The sequence below is a fragment of the Mycteria americana genome, chromosome 4 (genome assembly GCF_035582795.1).
Source record: "Mycteria americana isolate JAX WOST 10 ecotype Jacksonville Zoo and Gardens chromosome 4, USCA_MyAme_1.0, whole genome shotgun sequence".
Classification (NCBI taxonomy): Eukaryota; Metazoa; Chordata; class Aves; order Ciconiiformes; family Ciconiidae; genus Mycteria; species Mycteria americana.
In genome coordinates, this window is record NC_134368.1 from 91185309 (window position 1) to 91202614 (window position 17306).

At 40.2% G+C, this 17306-nt stretch overlaps 1 protein-coding gene across 4 annotated transcripts in view; it reads left to right on the forward strand.

The window, feature by feature from the left end:
* Positions 1-14778, forward strand: part of ALB (albumin) — a 36475-nt gene extending 21697 nt beyond the window's left edge. For 3 of the 4 annotated variants that reach the window (XM_075501336.1, XM_075501338.1, XM_075501339.1), the window contains 14 exons: positions 1443-1503; positions 2332-2464; positions 3396-3610; positions 4329-4461; positions 5558-5655; positions 6720-6849; positions 7774-7988; positions 8532-8664; positions 9507-9604; positions 9781-9919; positions 10451-10674; positions 11196-11328; positions 12343-12399; positions 12638-12822. In XM_075501336.1, the coding sequence (XP_075357451.1) occupies positions 1443-1503; positions 2332-2464; positions 3396-3610; positions 4329-4461; positions 5558-5655; positions 6720-6849; positions 7774-7988; positions 8532-8664; positions 9507-9604; positions 9781-9919; positions 10451-10674; positions 11196-11328; positions 12343-12393 (1763 nt within the window). In that variant the 3' untranslated portion in view covers positions 12394-12399; positions 12638-12822. Of the gene's footprint in view, positions 1-1442; positions 1504-2331; positions 2465-3395; positions 3611-4328; positions 4462-5557; positions 5656-6719; positions 6850-7773; positions 7989-8531; positions 8665-9506; positions 9605-9780; positions 9920-10450; positions 10675-11195; positions 11329-12342; positions 12400-12637; positions 12823-14679 lie in introns of those variants that run through there. The other variant, XM_075501337.1, reaches the window with a different exon arrangement.
* The last annotated feature ends 2528 nt before the right edge of the window (positions 14779-17306 follow it).

Here is a 17306-nt window from a genome sequence, read left to right on the forward strand (position 1 = left end):
AGAACAGAAAAATCTGATTGACTTGAAAAGCAACTAAATGAAGAAATGGTGAGGAGATGAGTAGAACACTCCAGTCAACTTCACTTAGCCGGGCGAGTAAGTTTGGTGACGTCCCTTTGCAACATCAGTGTAGTGCATGAACAGATGTTGATTATTCAGAATCTGTTACTTTCCAGGATGGAGAAAGCAGATGCACTGTGCTTTTCGAAGTGCTGTCTTTTGAATGGTAGTTCATAAGTGAGCTCCTCACCAATTAAAGGCAACGGTTTTCCCATGAGTAGGTAAACAATCCAGAAATCTACATCTCAGTCTGGGCTATTAGAAGGCTAGCCAAAAACTCCTCATTGTGTCATTTCTCCCTGTATTATAAAACTTTAGACCTTGGTCAAACGAATATTTCTGCAGGCAGTCCTAGATATTTTTCCACTGATATTTTTGGGTTTTGTTTGAACCATGAAAACACCCAAATTTAACAAAACTGAGTTTTCAGGAGCTGGCTGGAAATGCCAGTGAACAGCAGCAAAAAAATCTTTAAATTACAATTTTCTGCACTGAAACCCTTATTATCAAAGCAGGTATATTCCATTAGGTAAAGGAATTACTCTTCATGTTTTCTAAATGCTCCTGAATGGTATTTCTAGAACAAATGACTGCCCCATTCTAGCTCATTCATTAGTGTGGCCATATGCCTCAGTATCTGTTTGGAAAATCTTGTGGGAGTCTCCCTGCCAAGAGCGAGGCATAACTACAACCTGTATTTGTTACCATCAGGAGCAAGTGAAGAGATTAATCTGCTTTCCTTCTCGTGAAGAGCGCAGATGATGTGCGCTGGGTGGAACAAGAATATGAATCTGCCAAGTCAATAATTTTGTGTTCAAAAAGAGAAAATTCTACTAATGCTTGCTCTAATCAAACTGCAGCTGCTTTCCTTTATTTGTAGTGCAGGCATGATAATGTTGTTGGTTATGCAAAGGACACGTTTGCTAACCCTTAATAGTAAGGTACAGCAGTCATTTTGAGTATCTGAATTAAGTACGTGCTTACAGAGGTAAATATTGTTAGAATCCTAAAAATCCCATGCTTGGGTTCCTTCAGAAAGATGGGCGTGCATAAGAGTTAGGTATCTGCAGACAAATGTACAAGAACGGTCATTTGAGACAACAAAGAGTTCAAGGTGGCCTGAAGAAAGCTTTAGATTGACGTTCCCAGAAAAGCAGCACAGATTACCCAGGATGGTGTACCCAAAGGTGGGATTTTACAAGTGCTCAGCATTAGCTTGGTCTGTTTCAAAACAATGATATTACTCCCTTAAGTGTAAGAGCCGGGTGAATGCTGAACACTTCCGAAAATCTGGCCCAAGGTGCCCAGGATCTGTTCTTTAAGGGGTCTAGCACAGCCAATGTGACAGTGAGCATCATTGTTCTCTTTGTTTTTCCTCCTAGGGCACAAGAGTGAGATTGCCCATCGCTACAATGATTTGAAGGAAGAGACATTTAAGGCAGTGTAAGTGAATGTTCAGCTTACGTTTTCTGATTGTTTTCTATCTCCGTTGATATGGGACAAAAAAGGGAAGCTAAAACACACTGTATGAGCTAGTGAAGAGTGTCTATGTCTCACTGAAGCGTGGCATTGAGTTAGCCTTCTTACTGTTAGTATACAAAGCCTATAAATATTTTAAGACTGGCAAAAGTCACAATGACTTTCTTGCTCTCTGGAAAAAGAACTCCCTGCAAACCTTATGAGAAAACCTGTGTTCCTCATGTGAAAAGAAAATAGGCATCAGTAATACAGTTTTGATAACCTTAGGATGGAGAGGAATTATGCTGCATTGAGACATTACCACAAAAAAACCAACAAACCACCAAACCACCATGAAAAAACAAACCTGTGACAGGTTTTCTGAGACAATTGAATGATTTTCTTTTGAAACTGGTTTTGGGAACGGCAGAGAGCCTTGACAGGAACATAACTACCTCTGAAAGAAGGCAGCCTGAAGATCGTAATTTGTAACAATGGCAAAAACCAGCTTAGTTTATGGCATTTACAAATATGCTGGTAAAAGCGGGAGACAACTCAAATCACAGTCTTTTCTGTTTTGTTTCTAATCTATTATTCCAGACTTTCGGTTTTGGGAAGTGAGGTTAAAAACATGTTTCAGAAAGGAGGCGAGAAGAGGAAGGATATGGGATCCAGTACTGTGCTCTTCATGCTACTCTGTTTAAGCATTTGTGCATGTCATTTGAACAAAGAAATTTGAATCCGGAAGCACCTTCGAAAATATTGACTGTTCTGTTTCTTATCTCTGATTCCAAAATGTGCTTTGTGTTTCAGTACAATGATCACATTTGCCCAGTATCTCCAGAGATGTTCTTATGACGGACTGTCTAAGCTGGTGAAGGATGTTGTTGATCTGGCACAGAAGTGTGTGGCCAATGAGGATGCTCCTGAGTGCGCAAAATCACTGGTAGGCAGTGAATCCTTTGGTATTGTGTTTCTCCTCGTTCTGTGCAGCTACCAGAATCATCCTCATTGAGGATTCATACCTGATCCTTTCAGGTGTTGCTGTTGTCATCGGCCAATGCTCAGATTTTAGTGCAAAAACAAAGAGCTTGCTTTTGTCAGGTTCTGAAACTCTGCCTTGCAGAAGTGCCTAACTGATCTGTGGAGCCATATGTTGGAGCCCAAAGACCACGCTTTGGCACATTAAGTTTGGCATTGCCTGGAAATAAACGTTAGCATTTAGTACAAATACCCCAGCTGTAAAATACAGGTCTAAGTCTAGGTATTAAACTGACCCAAGCGTGTGGGTTTTCACACTGGGGTGTCTTGAAAAGGTATGTGTGCTAATTTAAGGTACTTAGTTTAAGAAGTCTTAAAAAAAACTCCTCTAAGATCAGGTAAGAAAAGAAGTTTGCAGGTACGTAAGATCCCTGGATGTCTAGCAGGTTCAGCCTGGCCCTTCAGAAAGTTAGATGCTTGTGTTTTTGTGAGCTCTGACATTCAGACCAAACGACATGAATACATTAGTTCTTCCTAAAGCTTTCCCAAGCTGATCATCAAGTAGAAAATCAAATCCTGCTTCAATTAATCTGAAAATTTGATTTAGTCAAATTATAAGTAAAAGGAGATCACTGTCTTGCACACAGTATTTTAAATTATAATCACAATTATTTTTTTCAATAAAGCATTGTAACAGTTTTGATATTGGAGCACATAAAAAAAAACTTTATGCAATTGCATTGAAAAAATGGATTATTCTGATTTATGGTCTAAATCGTATCCAGTAAAAATGTATTTACTTTTCAATCTGGGTTTTCTTTTACAGATAAATAGAATGTACATTACACTGTCTATAAACAATAATTCTGACCCTCAGCATCTCTCTCTCCTTCTAGCCTTCCATTTTCCTGGATGAAATCTGCCAAGTAGAAAAGCTCCGTGACTCATATGGTGCAATGGCTGACTGCTGCAGTAAAGCTGATCCTGAAAGAAATGAGTGTTTCCTGACATTTAAAGTTGCCCAACCAGATTTTGTTCAGCCGTACCAAAGACCAGCTAATGATGTGATATGCAAGGAGTACCAGGACAACCGGGTGTCATTGCTGGGACAGTAAGAAAAATGGCCATTTTGTACTCTTTTAAATATTCAGTTGTGCAGAAGAGGGATCCCCAAGCTATACAGAGTGTGTGGACATGCAGGACATTTGAAAAAGTTGCAAGTATTCAACCTCATATCTGCATGTATAAAACAGTTGCTCAATCGTTAAATATCCGAAGCTCTGATCACGTTTTTTCATTCCATGCTAGAGCAGGTTTTTCCGTTCAAAAATGGGCTTTAAGGGATCACATTTTATAAATCTTGGGGGACTTTTTTTTATTCCCAAAAAACCCTGGAAAACCATAGTGTTTCCAATATTGATTTAATAATTGACTTGCTCCCACTACCCCCATTGTAATTGGAAAGGACGAAGAAAGATAACAGTAAAAGGAATAAAAATTGGCAATAAAATCTTGGTGAAATGGCCATAAATTAATTTTTTTCACTCAAAGTCAGAATTTTCAAGTATTTGACAATGCATTTTAAAAAAGCATATGTAACTCAAACTAAGTGGCTGACAATATAAGGAGTTCATCCTTCCATCATTGTTTTTGAGTCCTGCTTTGGAAACAGTGAGATTTAGCAGAGCATTTACCATTAGTAGGCATTATGTTAGGAAAGCAGATTACATTTCTAAACTAGAAATAAAAGTCGTAGAAGCTGTAAGAAATTTAATGCCATTTGCTGTTGTCATTGGAATATGTAACTTAGGTTTTCCTTTTCCTTACAGTTTCATCTATACTGTTGCAAGAAGAAACCCCTTCTTGTATGCCCCAACAATCCTCAGTCTGGCTGCTGAATATGAACATGCACTTCAAAGCTGTTGCAAAGAGAGTGATGTCGGTGCTTGCTTGGATGAAAAGGTATATCGAATTTTTCACTGTGGATGAAAACTAAGCAACTGGTCTGCTACATAAAGGTCTCTTCTGATCTTAGCAGCAATTCTCTTTAGAGCGAGAAGTGACTTTAAAAGGCTAATGTTAAATTATGGTTTATAGTTCAAAAATTGTGTCTTCCCATGGTGGTTTTCAGTAAACCATGTATGGTTCAGTGAAGCCATTTGTATATGGCTTCATAGAAACTAAGATGGTCAATAAATTCTTTTTTTTTTTTTTAAAGTGAAAAAACAGAAGAATCAAACTGTAGATAATTAAGCTGGTCTTTTTGTCCCCTTGCTAATACATTATCAGGCAGCTATGAGTATTGCACAGATGTGCTGAATCCAAATAATGTGTAGCACATGGGATTTTTCATCTGTGGTAAACGGTAGCGAGAAGGCATGCTACCGAAGAGGCACTAGGGAAAGACAGATCTAACGTGCCTAACGTGCCATCGCCACATCCAACATGTAGGTGTATGAGAGGTCTCTCCTCTTCTTCCCCTCTTTGTTGCCCAAGCAAATGGAGGAGAAAGAGTTAGAAACGGGTACAGTCTTCCTGTTCATGCAAATCTTTGCGTGAAGAACTTGCAGAGAAGGGTTAGGATTAATCATGTGTTAGCCCTATGAATCAATAGCAGGTGACTTCCACATAGCTTTGCTTTTTAGAGAACTGTAGCCAAGATTTCATGTTGACCTTGAGAATGGCACGAGCCAAACTTTCCCTTTGTCTCAAACCCAGTACCAGTGACTGCTGTGTAATCACTGTGGTGCTTTGAAAGGCAACTTACGCCCCTTTGAAACCACAGGGTTTCAATGAAATTGAAGTATTTGGTGAACAGCAGCATGTGCATAGAAGAATTGCACCGTGCCGTAAGGGTACAGTGTATAGACTAGAAGTTAAATGCTGATTGCAAACTGGTTAGGACTGCCTAAGGAATTCGCAGTTGGCTTGGCTTTTCATCAGAGCTAACTGGACCAGAACCTGGTGTGTTTCTGAAGTGGGGTTTTCAGATTTGCTTTTTTCTCAGTCCATTAGATGTAATCAGTTTAATGTGACAATGTGCATCCTGTTACTATAGGCAACTGCCATAAGAGAAAGAGCCAAGACAGTAAGTGTGAAGCAGCAGTATTCTTGTGGAATCTTCAAGAAGTTTGGTGAGAGAACTTTCACAGCAGAGTAAGTTCCAATCAGTTTTTATAAAAAGTAGGCTTGTTAACCTAAACCCGAAACTACTCAAGAGGAAAACATCAGCATATATAATTCACTTCCATATGCTGAGTTTGAAAACTGCACTCATGGTACTTCCTCGCATACCTTTGGCTGAGGACCATTGTCCAACAGAATAGAGATCAGCGGGTCAGTCTTTCAACACTAGGCCAACAGCGATTTCTTAGCCTCCTTATTTAAATGTAGAATTTAATTCCGATCAGGTTTCCGCATAAAGTCTGGGTGCAAAGGGGAGCCTGTGTATTCAGGCTGATAGCGAGTACTAGTAAAAAGATCAGCCATGAGAGTTCCAGAGAAATGAAACCGTCTCTAGAACCAATCCAGGCGATGCAGAGTGAACTGATGGAGTGCCACTCAGAACCAGAGATTCCAGTGTGTTTAATCTACGTCTTTGTCAAAGCTGTGCCCCGTTCCGATGCCTACAGCTTTTAGCGATAGGCACATTGGTTATCAGCAAGGTAAGTTGCTAGTTTGAAATTTAAAGCAATCAGAGAGTCAAGTTTGGGAGAATCACAGTTGTTGTCAAAGGTGCGTTTTTAAGATTGAGTAAGACTTTTGCAATTAATAAGCGGATCACCTGCCTAAGCACAGAGAACGGCTTTCATTCTGTGGCTAGTCTAATACACTAACATTGACTAGGATTACCTTACTAGATATAGTCTGCTTTGATTTAAAGGTTTAATTAGGACTGTGTAAGTCTGTGCTAAGTAATCTAGAAATGCTGTACATCGCTCAAGAGCAACGGGGAATTCTACGGTGTGATTCTGACATAGACAGCTCAGAACAGAAGAATCACAAACTTGTTTCTTTTTGTCTGTTTTAAAGGAGCACTGGGTTACTGGTGCAGGTGTCGCTGCCCTTTTTTTCTAGCCACCAGAGATTAGATGAGAAGAATGAATGAGTATTTACTTGCAACAATGCTGATCTACAGTATCATAAGTGTTCGTGACTTGCAAGGTTTCTGTTCAATACGGAGCTTTAAAACAAGTGTATTTTTCTTCTTTTCCACCTAGTAAACTTGCTCGCCTGAGCCAGAAATATCCCAAAGCTCCATTCGTAGAAATTGTTAAAGTTGCACAAGATACTAAGGGTATCTACAAAGAGTGCTGTGAAGGGGACATGGTAGAGTGCATGGATGACAGGGTAAGCTAAGTATTTTTCAAAAATGTTTACATACGTGAAAAATGTTTAGGAAGACTATAATTTGCACAGCAATTCATTCACAGTCCAGGGTACTTGTACTCAACACTGCTGGAAGGTTCCTCAGCCACTGAAAAACTCATGGTCAGCTCAGCTGATCGTTACTGGAACTAGGTCTTGGACCAGTTCCGGATCTAGCCCTTTACGATCATGAGGGCAAGGAGCTGTTACCTACAGTATAGCATGTGTGTTTGGTTGAAATCAAAACATTTATCAGGGAGATTGTTTGAAGGTATTGACTCACTTCAAATCAATCGTAAACAAAGCAAAAGAAAGCAGAGGCAAAAAGGCCACAATTTTTTTTGCTGTCCTGTTGTGTGAACTGCCATTAATCCAGCTTTCCTGTAGTGCCAATGAACTCTAGAGAACAGCTTGCATGGGAGGGTTAGCAAAACTGCAATAGTGAGACGATTTAAATATTGCCTGTCTGGCTAGAACTTAAACACACTTTTTCAGTCCACTGGTGTCCAGTGCTGGCTTTGTGAAGCTCTGGGGTTTTTCCATGTTTTGTCCTCTATCAGAGCTGGGCACCTGACAGGACTGACAAGATCAATCGGGCATCCTTGTGACAGGCCACTCCACGACTTGCCTTGGCTTTCCAGAATTTGTCTTCTCAAAGTTTCTAAGATCAGGGAGGGAACCACATTCTCCCCCACGCCTGTGAAGGTCGTGCTCAACATGCACAGGATGTGCCTGTCCCTCTGATTATTTCTCTTTATATGGAGAAGGCATTTCTTTAGGAAAGTGCCAAGTAAATAGGTGACTCAGATAAAAAGGGAAGAGTCTGATAAAGAGAGAGGAGATTAATTAATCTATCTTTAAATTATTATTTCATAGCTTGTCTGATAGTATGTTTTAATTTTACAGGCAGAGCTTATATCCTATATATGCTCTAAACAAGAAGTTTTCTCAAGTAAAATCAAAGACTGTTGTGAGAAGCCAATTGTGGAACGAAGCCAGTGCATTATCGAAGCAGATTTTGATGACAAACCTGAAGATCTTCCTTCTCTAGTTCCAAGATACATAGAAGATAAGGAAGTGTGTAAAAGCTTTGAGGCAGGCCATGACCCATTCTTGTCAGAGTAAGTAGTGCCAACAGTATGCGTGCTTGTATTTGAATGTTCCCGCAAACGATCCTCTGTCTTTTCTGGACTATGACCTTTTGCACGCTGGAAAAACTGTCCCCTTGGGTGTTTCAAGTGCATGTGGAGATAAGAGATGACCGCATGGAAGTCCGATGTAACTAATGTCCTTTCAACCCTAGTCAAACCCCTACTTTCTCATTCATACTTTGTGACTGTGTCTGTTCAGCATTGTCCTACTTATCAAACCTGAATTTGTCAGTGCCTTTCTTTTATTCGAGGGCTTTGTACATGCCCACATGCCTCATCTGCTTAAGAAGTATTCTGTCCCAGGGAACTATTTTGTTCCTCTCACATTTGCCCTGTTGGCAGACAAAAAAATGACCAAAAAATTCTACTAAACAAGCAAACAGCATTCCAAGCTCATTGTCCACCTTACCTGATCTCATCTGAGGAACTGTCATTGTCAGTTACTGTGTTGTGCATGAAGAAAGCAGCATGTTATTAGGGAGCTCTAATTCTGTCAGCTTGTGTGTCTTTCAGATTAATTTATGAATACTCACGAAGACACCCTGAGTTTTCCACGCAGCTGATTCTGAGAGTTATTACGGGGTATGAAAGAATCCTGGAAAAGTGCTGCAAAACAGCCGACCCTGCTGCGTGCTACGCAACTGCTGTAGGTGCAGAGCTTTGTTTTGCAGATAACTAGAATGCTTGGTCGGTACCCATCATGAAACAATTGGGTTGAGAAGCTCCTATGGAAGAGCAGGCAGAAAGCATTTTGAGAGACTAATTGCAGGGGGAGGTTAGCGTTCTGATGGGAGATGAAGCAGTCCAGGGCCCGTGACAAGGACACGGAGTTTTCTCAGATCACAGCCTAACTTCATGGGTCACCTTACGGAATTTCAGACTAGTCTCACTCAACTGCCTGATGCCTCTGTCTCTCAGAAGTGATTCTGCTTGTCCTGAAGAAGATGATTAATAGCTGGTTAGCTGAATTATTCCATGGGCTCCACTGCCTATACTGAGTATGGCTGCTCATGGATTATGATGGGAACCTTCATGGCCAGCTCACATAGAGACGCCTAAACTTAGGTCTCCTAATCTTCAACTGAATCGCACACGAGTCACAGCACAAGTTGAGTCACTGGCAGCTTTGGCCAAGGGATAGAAAGAGGATGTTCCCCTCACCATTGATAATCCTATACTTGAAAAATATTCACCTGATTTAAACAAACAAACAAACCCCAATGTCTAGAAAGTAAGTCCAATGGGTAATTAATTTAAACTAAATTTCAAAAATCTTGCTGCCTTTTTAACGGAATTTCTGTTAGAACTTAAGACTCACATGAGAATCAAGTCCTGCCGACGCCTTCCAGGCTATACGGAAGCAATCGGCCTTGCAAAATGGGTATCTTCTAGCCAATAAGATTTAAAAGAGGTCAAAAGGTATATTTGTATGACTGTTAGCAGGACGTCCTGCTCTAACATTCCTAATAAGTTTATACTTATTTGCAGCACGACGAATTACAGAAACATATTGAAGAAGCTCAGAGCGTTGTAAAGACAAACTGTGACCTCCTCACTGCCCATGGCGCGCCAGACTTTCTTAAAGCGTAAGTACTTTCTTGAGTGTAAATATTCTTGATAAATATTCTTGAGTGTAAACAATGATGCTGGCTGCATTGGACAAATTTCTTTGGTCTTCACTTCTATTTTCACTTCTGTGGTCTACCTCAGTTGAGTATTCTTCAAATGTGAGCAAACAGTCATTTCGATATGCCTTTTTCAGACTTCTGATCCGCTACACTAAGAAAATGCCTCAGGTACCAACTGATACCTTGATTGAAATTGGAGAGAAAATGACAGGCATTGGTAATAAGTGCTGCCAGCTGCCTGAAGAAAGACGCCTAACTTGTGCTGAGGGATATGTGAGTACAGTTGTTTATTCTCGCTACTCCTCTTGGAGTTTTCTTCTGTTCTCAAAAATGTTGAATTCTGCCGAGATAGTCAACTCGCAATGGTTTTTCATAAGCCCCAAGCTAAGCATCTACCTAACAGAATTCGAAGTCTGTTCATTTTTAATGGACTTGAGAACCTAAATAGTAGTTGTCTAAAGTAGCTTGTGAAAATTTTACCTAAACTTTGCTCTCCCTCAGAAAGCAAAAGTAAATCCACCGGGTCTGCGGCAGCTTGCATTTGGAAAAGCTAAACAGTGTCTTAAAAAAACCCATGTACTTACTGATTGTAGCCCAGTGGACAGACTGTTTGCAGATTAAGAAATGCCCGACTCCAGGAATACGTATTTATTTTGAATTTTAAGACCATTCCATTTCTGAGCAGGTGTTTAGATCCAACAGCTTCCACTTCCAGCTATGCTATTGTGACACAAACATCACATATTTCTTCTGTTATTGTAGAAGGTGTCACTCACATTTGTCCTTCTTTCCTTCTCTTTCCAGCTGAGCATTGTGATGCAGGATATGTGCAGGAGACAGGAGACCACACCTATAAATGACAACGTTTCACATTGCTGCAGCGACTCCTATGCTTACAGGAGACCATGTTTCACTGCCATGGGAGTAGATGCCAAATATGTGCCGCCACCATTTGACCCTGGCATGTTCAACTTTGATGAAAAATTGTGCACTGCTCCTCCTGCTGAACGGGAATTAGGGCACATGAAGTAAGCTAAAAGAAATACCTTGTAGAAAAAGGTTCTGGAGTGTAACATTTGGCAGGGGCAGAAGGAAGCTACAAACCCCCTGCTTTGTCATCTGAATGGGACTTCACGGGTGACAGAGAGAAAACCAGGTGGAACTATGTGTTTGTACTGAGCTTCTCAGGGTGTAACATCATGTGGTTTGGAAGAGGCAAAATAGGGTATTTTCTTCAAATAAAATCAGTGTCTTAGCTGACCAGTTTTGTGTTAGGTCCACTGCCAGTGCAAGGCTTATGATGTACTTAATTAAGGCAACATACAGATCATTTCAGTAAGTTTTTTCCCCACCTGTAACTGGGATAACAAAAAGCGAACAGACAGTTGTGGTAGACTGGGGGTTTGGGGTCACAAATAGGCACGGATTCCTCTAGACGTGACAAAAAAACCTCATAAATGAGCTGTACCTGCATAGAATGGCGTGTTTTAAATTGGGAAATCAAACTACAACCGGTAGCGTTAACTGTGTGTTGTGGCTTTTTTTTCAGATTGCTTGTCAACCTCATTAAACGCAAGCCCCAGATGACAGAAGAACAAATAAAGACAATTGCTGATGGTTTCACTGCCATGGTAGACAAGTGCTGCAAACAATCAGATATTGAAACATGCCTTGGAGAAGAGGTATTTCCTATCTCCTTAAAAAAAAAAAAAAAACAGGAAACTGGAAACTTATTAGGAAATCAAGCACTACAGAAGTGGTTCTGCAAACTGCTATGGTTACTTGTCCATGTGCCCTTACAATAAATTTGCCTGAGAGCATGACATATATCTTGACTGTACAGATTATAGTCACAGATTATAGTCATTGAACAATTTCATGTGGAAAGGTTGTCAGGACGTAATGTCGTCCAGTCATCTGCGCAAAGCACGGCTAAATTCTAGATTAGATAAGGTTCTTCAGGGCCTTGTCCAAAAGAGTTGAATACCTGCAAGCTATAGTTGAAAAATATGTATGCGTAGAATTTAAACTGTATCTCTAGCATATGTAAACTTCCTTTTGTGCCACATATTCTTACAGAACTCTGAAGGATTACCAGTAAAAAGTGCATCAGGGTCAATTATCAGAGACACCTAGCAAATACAGATATATTGGCAGGGGGAGTCCAGCTGATTATGTCCTATGAACAGTCGTTCCATTTTTTTCAAACTCATCAACCACAAATACATTCATTCATTCAACATTTACACGTCTCAAATAACCATAGGAGAAATTTATCTGTAGTTATATTGCTGAGCAAGCGCAAAGCATTTACAGGAAGTATAAAGGACAGTTTCCAACAGCAACCTCATTATCATTTGAAGCATAGAACTTTATTACTAATATCTTAAACTGCTTATTGCCTGAATCCTCTTCTATTTATAACCAAAAGTATTGCATAGGTAAATATATTAGGAAGACTTAGGAAAGAATTATTTTGTCTCTAATTCACTCAAAGTTTATTTTCTACCTTTGCAAAACTGAAAAATACCCAACATGCAGGAGTGCACAGATTCTAAGGTTAGGAAGTACAATTAGAATTATCCTTCGAACCGTAACACAGACACAAGTTTAAGTTGATAAAAGTTCCTGCTCAAGCACTATGTACTTTGCTCCCTTGGTTTCTCTCTCACAACTGTTTGTATTCTTTTTTCTAGGGTGCAAACCTAATAGTCGAGAGCAGAAGGACATTAGGAATCGGCTCTTAACACGTGGTAGGTAACAGCAATAATGCATATATATCGGGTCATCTATCTATCTACCCCTCTCTGCCCACCCTTCCACCCATTTAACTACTTTAACTCAAAAAAGCATCTAGCTTCCCTTTAACCACCAGGCATTTGCTTTTTCCAATGGGTGGTTTACCATCTGCCATTACACAGTGCACAAAATTGAAGTACTACTAGTATGCTACCATTTTATAAAATAATCCTTTTTGCTTCTCCAATCTAGGTTGCCAGTGGGAAAAATATGAAGAAAAATACTTCTGTGTAACTTCTCCCACCCATTACCTTTTTTCCTTTGGTGTTGAATGAGTATTTCATAAATCTTCAGTGTTTTGTCAAACCACATGCTTTTCCAGAAACTTTTCAATTCTATTACTTTGGAAAAAATTAGTAATAAATAAAAGCTTTATAAATCTGCATCTCTCCTTGTCTGCTGGTGACTACCATAAGGCAAAGATCTGCAGCACTCCCTACACAAAATGCTTGCTATAAGTAGTATATATGGGTAGGGATTCTGTTGGTTTTTTTTCCTGTTTCTTGCTCTTGGAAAGTGTGTATGAAAGAATACGAAAGGTGATAAGACATTTAGCTAGATTTTAATACTCTGATTCAATTATGGCTTCATTTTATGCTTTACTTGAGCAATTATAATTACATATTAAGAGAATGTTCAAGGGAACTGTTCAGTCTAAATAAGATGACTAGCAACGAACTCTTATAAAAAGAAAAAAAATTTTTTTTTTTTTTTTTTACATCAGCCACAAATCAAGTATCTCTTTGCCTGCAAAAAGCTGTGAACAGATCTGCTTTCAGACACTTCTTTTCACATCTTAAGTTGGTTTTAAAACAGCTTTTGACTTTAGAGATGTCTCTTGAAAAGCCCACCGTCTAAATCATGCCCCTTATTGCAGGGAGCTCCTAAGAGAGAAATTTTTCGGTTCTGTGCCACTAAAGCAGCGTGATTTTCTAGTGCGTATTTAGTTTCAGTCCACGAACACAAAAGCCCCAAATCTTACACACTTTAACAAGGACCCCTGTATAACCCTTGCATCGTTAGAAGAGCCCTTGCATAATAAGGCATTTCATAAAGGCAGTTTTCTTGGACTTGAAACTCTTTGTGCCTGTAGTTCATGAACTAGGAATCTTCTCCAGAACCATAGAAGTACACTCAGAATGAAACATTCAGAGACATTGGGTTGAAAATTTAAAAGGAAGAGTCATCAATCTTGTTATGATTGAAAGGTTTGAACATTCAGTCACTGCAAGTCATAGTTACGTATTGGTTTAGAAGAGTTTATGTGACCCCAAAGCATTCACAAACATCTCATTCTAGATTTAAAGTTTTGTGAATTTGAGCAAGAATCATCCATCAGTTGCAGTTAGGCATCTTTTCCCTTAGTTTAGTTTAAGGGAGCACAAACAGTCATTATAAAGACCATTCCCCTTGTCTAATTCACCATCCAAAGAGCTGACAGTCATTCACTGCAGCTACAACTAACGTGCTCTAGCACAGTGTAGCTGTAGTTCATTAGGACAAGTTAAGCTTGTTTGAGGAAGAGGTTCGGTGAAGATTCTGAGGCACAGAAACCAGCACGCGCCCCACAAATCTACCCAGAAGTGTGCGTTTCTCATTAGATTTCCAGCTAATCCCCACGCCCTGTCACATTACGATTCTTACGTGTGCTGGTTAGCCTCCTGTGACATCTGGTAGGGCTTTTCAACTGCACATTGAATAATTCCAAATACAAAGCAGACTAAGGATTCCGTTAAGATTTAATAATTGAAGATGTGTTTATAATTAATGTGATTGTAATTTTGCTGGCTCCAGAGAGATCCAGAATTAATGTATAAATGATTTCCAGGCTGCATTTATCATTTGTCAATGCTGAAGAGAGTAACGTGTCAAGAGAGCAGAGTCGAGTCGAATATCAATATACCATAAATATGTGGAAAGAACTGATGTCCCTCCACCCCACCTCCATTTCTACAATTCATAGGAACCCAGCTGTTTCACTCTTGCATGTCACAGCGGCTTTCAGTTTGCATAAAGACAGAGCACTGCAGCCGAGCTGCAGCACTTAAAGAAGTATCTTAAGCCTCAGTGTTGATATGGTTTTGAAAATTACTTCTTAAGAGCTTTTACTCCCATGCTGAGCAATCTTCCTTGTATTCCTGGGGCTCTCTTTTGGGCTGTGGTTTTCCACAACTGATATGTTTTGTCCATCTGGCTTTCTTTGTAAGGAGGTGACTTTCCTTTTTATCTTGTAGACTCTGACTTCAGAAGGAAAAGGAATAAGCATACCTGCAGCTGTAGCTAAGACCGCACTTGTACAAAAGTATTATTTAACCACTTAAGTATCGCCTGAAGAGGTAGGGAAACCTCCACCTAATAACCTGGAACATATTTAAATTTCTGCTACCAAACCTGAATGATGGCTTCGCATTTCAGAAAGGCCAGCTGTTACGATAGCTATTAGCATGACACCTGGGCCTTGTTTTCAACAAATGCATCAGCTTTTGTTAGGTTATTTCAAGAGTCTTTTAGGTTTTATATTCCTTCTATTGCAACTTCTAGTCCCTAGAACTCACTGAAAACTACACAAGTATCCTGAGTATTCAATGGGGAAAAGAAAACAAAAACCAGCCCATCAATTTGAAGGCAGACACAAGTTTTTTGAAGGCCCCTCTCCTTGCCTGCAAACAATTGAGTCTGCGACAGCACACCCAATGAGCCAGAGCAGCGCGGCAGCATCCCTTTCCATACCGTGGCAATTCACTTGGCAATTCTGCTGGTACGTGACACGCCCTGGAGAGGCTGACATTTACTGTCTCTGTCTAGATAAAAACAGAAGCGCCTTCCCTGGGAGACGGTGTCCCAGGAAACAACAAGATACTGCAGTAATAGATAGAGATCTAAAACTGCAAGACCTTTGTGGTACTGATTAATATGAGATACTACACACCTCGTAGTCTGCTCCTGTTCGCATGCCCCATTTGCCTTCTCTTTCCTCTGCAGCACAGTACAATGAATGGATACATAGTTGTAGTTCGTGATCTACTGTTACCCCTCAGTAATATGCAGGCTAATTTTTACTTTCTTTATTTTCATTTTTTATATGCCCCTATCTCTTTCTCATATATCTTCTACAAACATTAGTAAAGCCATGACCACTGAACTTCTAATATTCACAAAAACTATTCCCGTAAATCAAGTTTTCCAATCCTTGGAAAAACCTGATGGGAACTACACACCCATCCTTTACAAGAAAAGCAATTTTGACAGCACCAGCCATTACCACTAACTGATAGAACCATCCTCAGACTCAACTCTTCTAAATTAACTTATTTGCTCTATGTACATTTCTTATGCAATTAACTTATTTGCTCTATGTATATTTCTTATGCTAAGACAGAGAAATAAACAAGCATCAATTTTTAACAAAATAAACAAAATCATTAATTCTTAACAAATGCAAAACCTACCACTGCTAGATGAAGAAGTTCTACCTGCAGATTCCAACATAACAGCCAGATCCCGAAATTAGAAATGCTGCTTCTCTCTGAGGCAAGTAAAAGGCAAGGTCCTTATATCGACTGCTCCAAGGGTGAAAGGGTAAGGGGCTACACCCATTTCCATCTGCCTTCTCCTTCAGTCTTTAATTCCTTCAGCTGACCACACATCATCTGCATCCATCAGACTCCCCCCCACCTGCCCTAAGCTCCTTGCTTTCTTCCTCCCTGAATTATTCAACCACCTTCTCCTCTCCATCTCTCTACCACACTGTGAATCACAGGGTGCCAGCTGTCCCGTCTGTAAGCACAGTTTCCTATACCTTTTCAAACAGTGGGTATCGGTAGCGGTCTTTTTAGGGGCATCCCTAAAAGGTTTTGTCATCTCTAGGTCACGGGGCTAAGTTGGAGATCTTGGTCACGGTATTTCCGTGTTAGTACTTCATTTCTCACGGTCCCTCTGAGGTCGATGAAATGTGATGACCCTTAGGCCCCAGGTGCTCTGCATTCATTGCTGGGATTTGGGAGCTAGAGTTAGTACCGTGGCTCTGGAGCGTCTCTTGTAAGAAGGCTGCTAGCCGTGGCCTTAGTGTGGGGGAATTCCTTTAACGCCTTGCTTCAGCTTTCACCTGAACACTTGGAAACATTTACATCCAGTTTCTGACGAAGCAAATAGAAAAATGATCGGGTAGGAAGAACGTTCTTCCAGCTTGCGATCCTGATCTCACTGCACTTGGTAATGGGCAGTGGCTTTGAGCCAGGGCATGTTGCTGGGTTTCTGAAAAATTCCTCTTGCTTACCCAAGTACTTAGCCCTTTCCTGCTCTCACATAAGTGTCGTGAAACCTTTTTGACTGCATGAGATCAAAGAGGGGCAAGGTTTTTAAAACGTACAAGGAAGTCCACTGGTACATTTGGATGTATGTTTTCTTAAATCTTTACAACCTATGTGGCTGCCTAGGGCTCAATACCTCATACTAAGGGTATGGCCTGCCTTGCTGCCCAGCAGGGGATATGCCTTCTGTGTTAATTACGGGTAAGCATACTTCAGTAGTCAATGCTATCTAAATGACTTCATTTTGGGTGGTTTCCAATTCATAATTTATTACTGTCTTTGCCCAAAGACTGAATGTGACTTTTCTGCATACTAGCACTAGTAAATTGCATTTCAGCTAACATAAAGCTACTACATGCCTGGGGTGCCAGGATTAAAACACATGGTATTTTGCTTTGGTTGCAGCAGTGGCTCATTTGAACCTGCCTAATTTAACCGGATGCAAGTATAGAACCAGATCCACAAGTGCATTCCGTCTGTTCTGGGCTTCTCCATGAACAGCAACAAACCGCCACTTTAATGCTTTCAGTGGAAGTGTGTAAAGCGCCGGG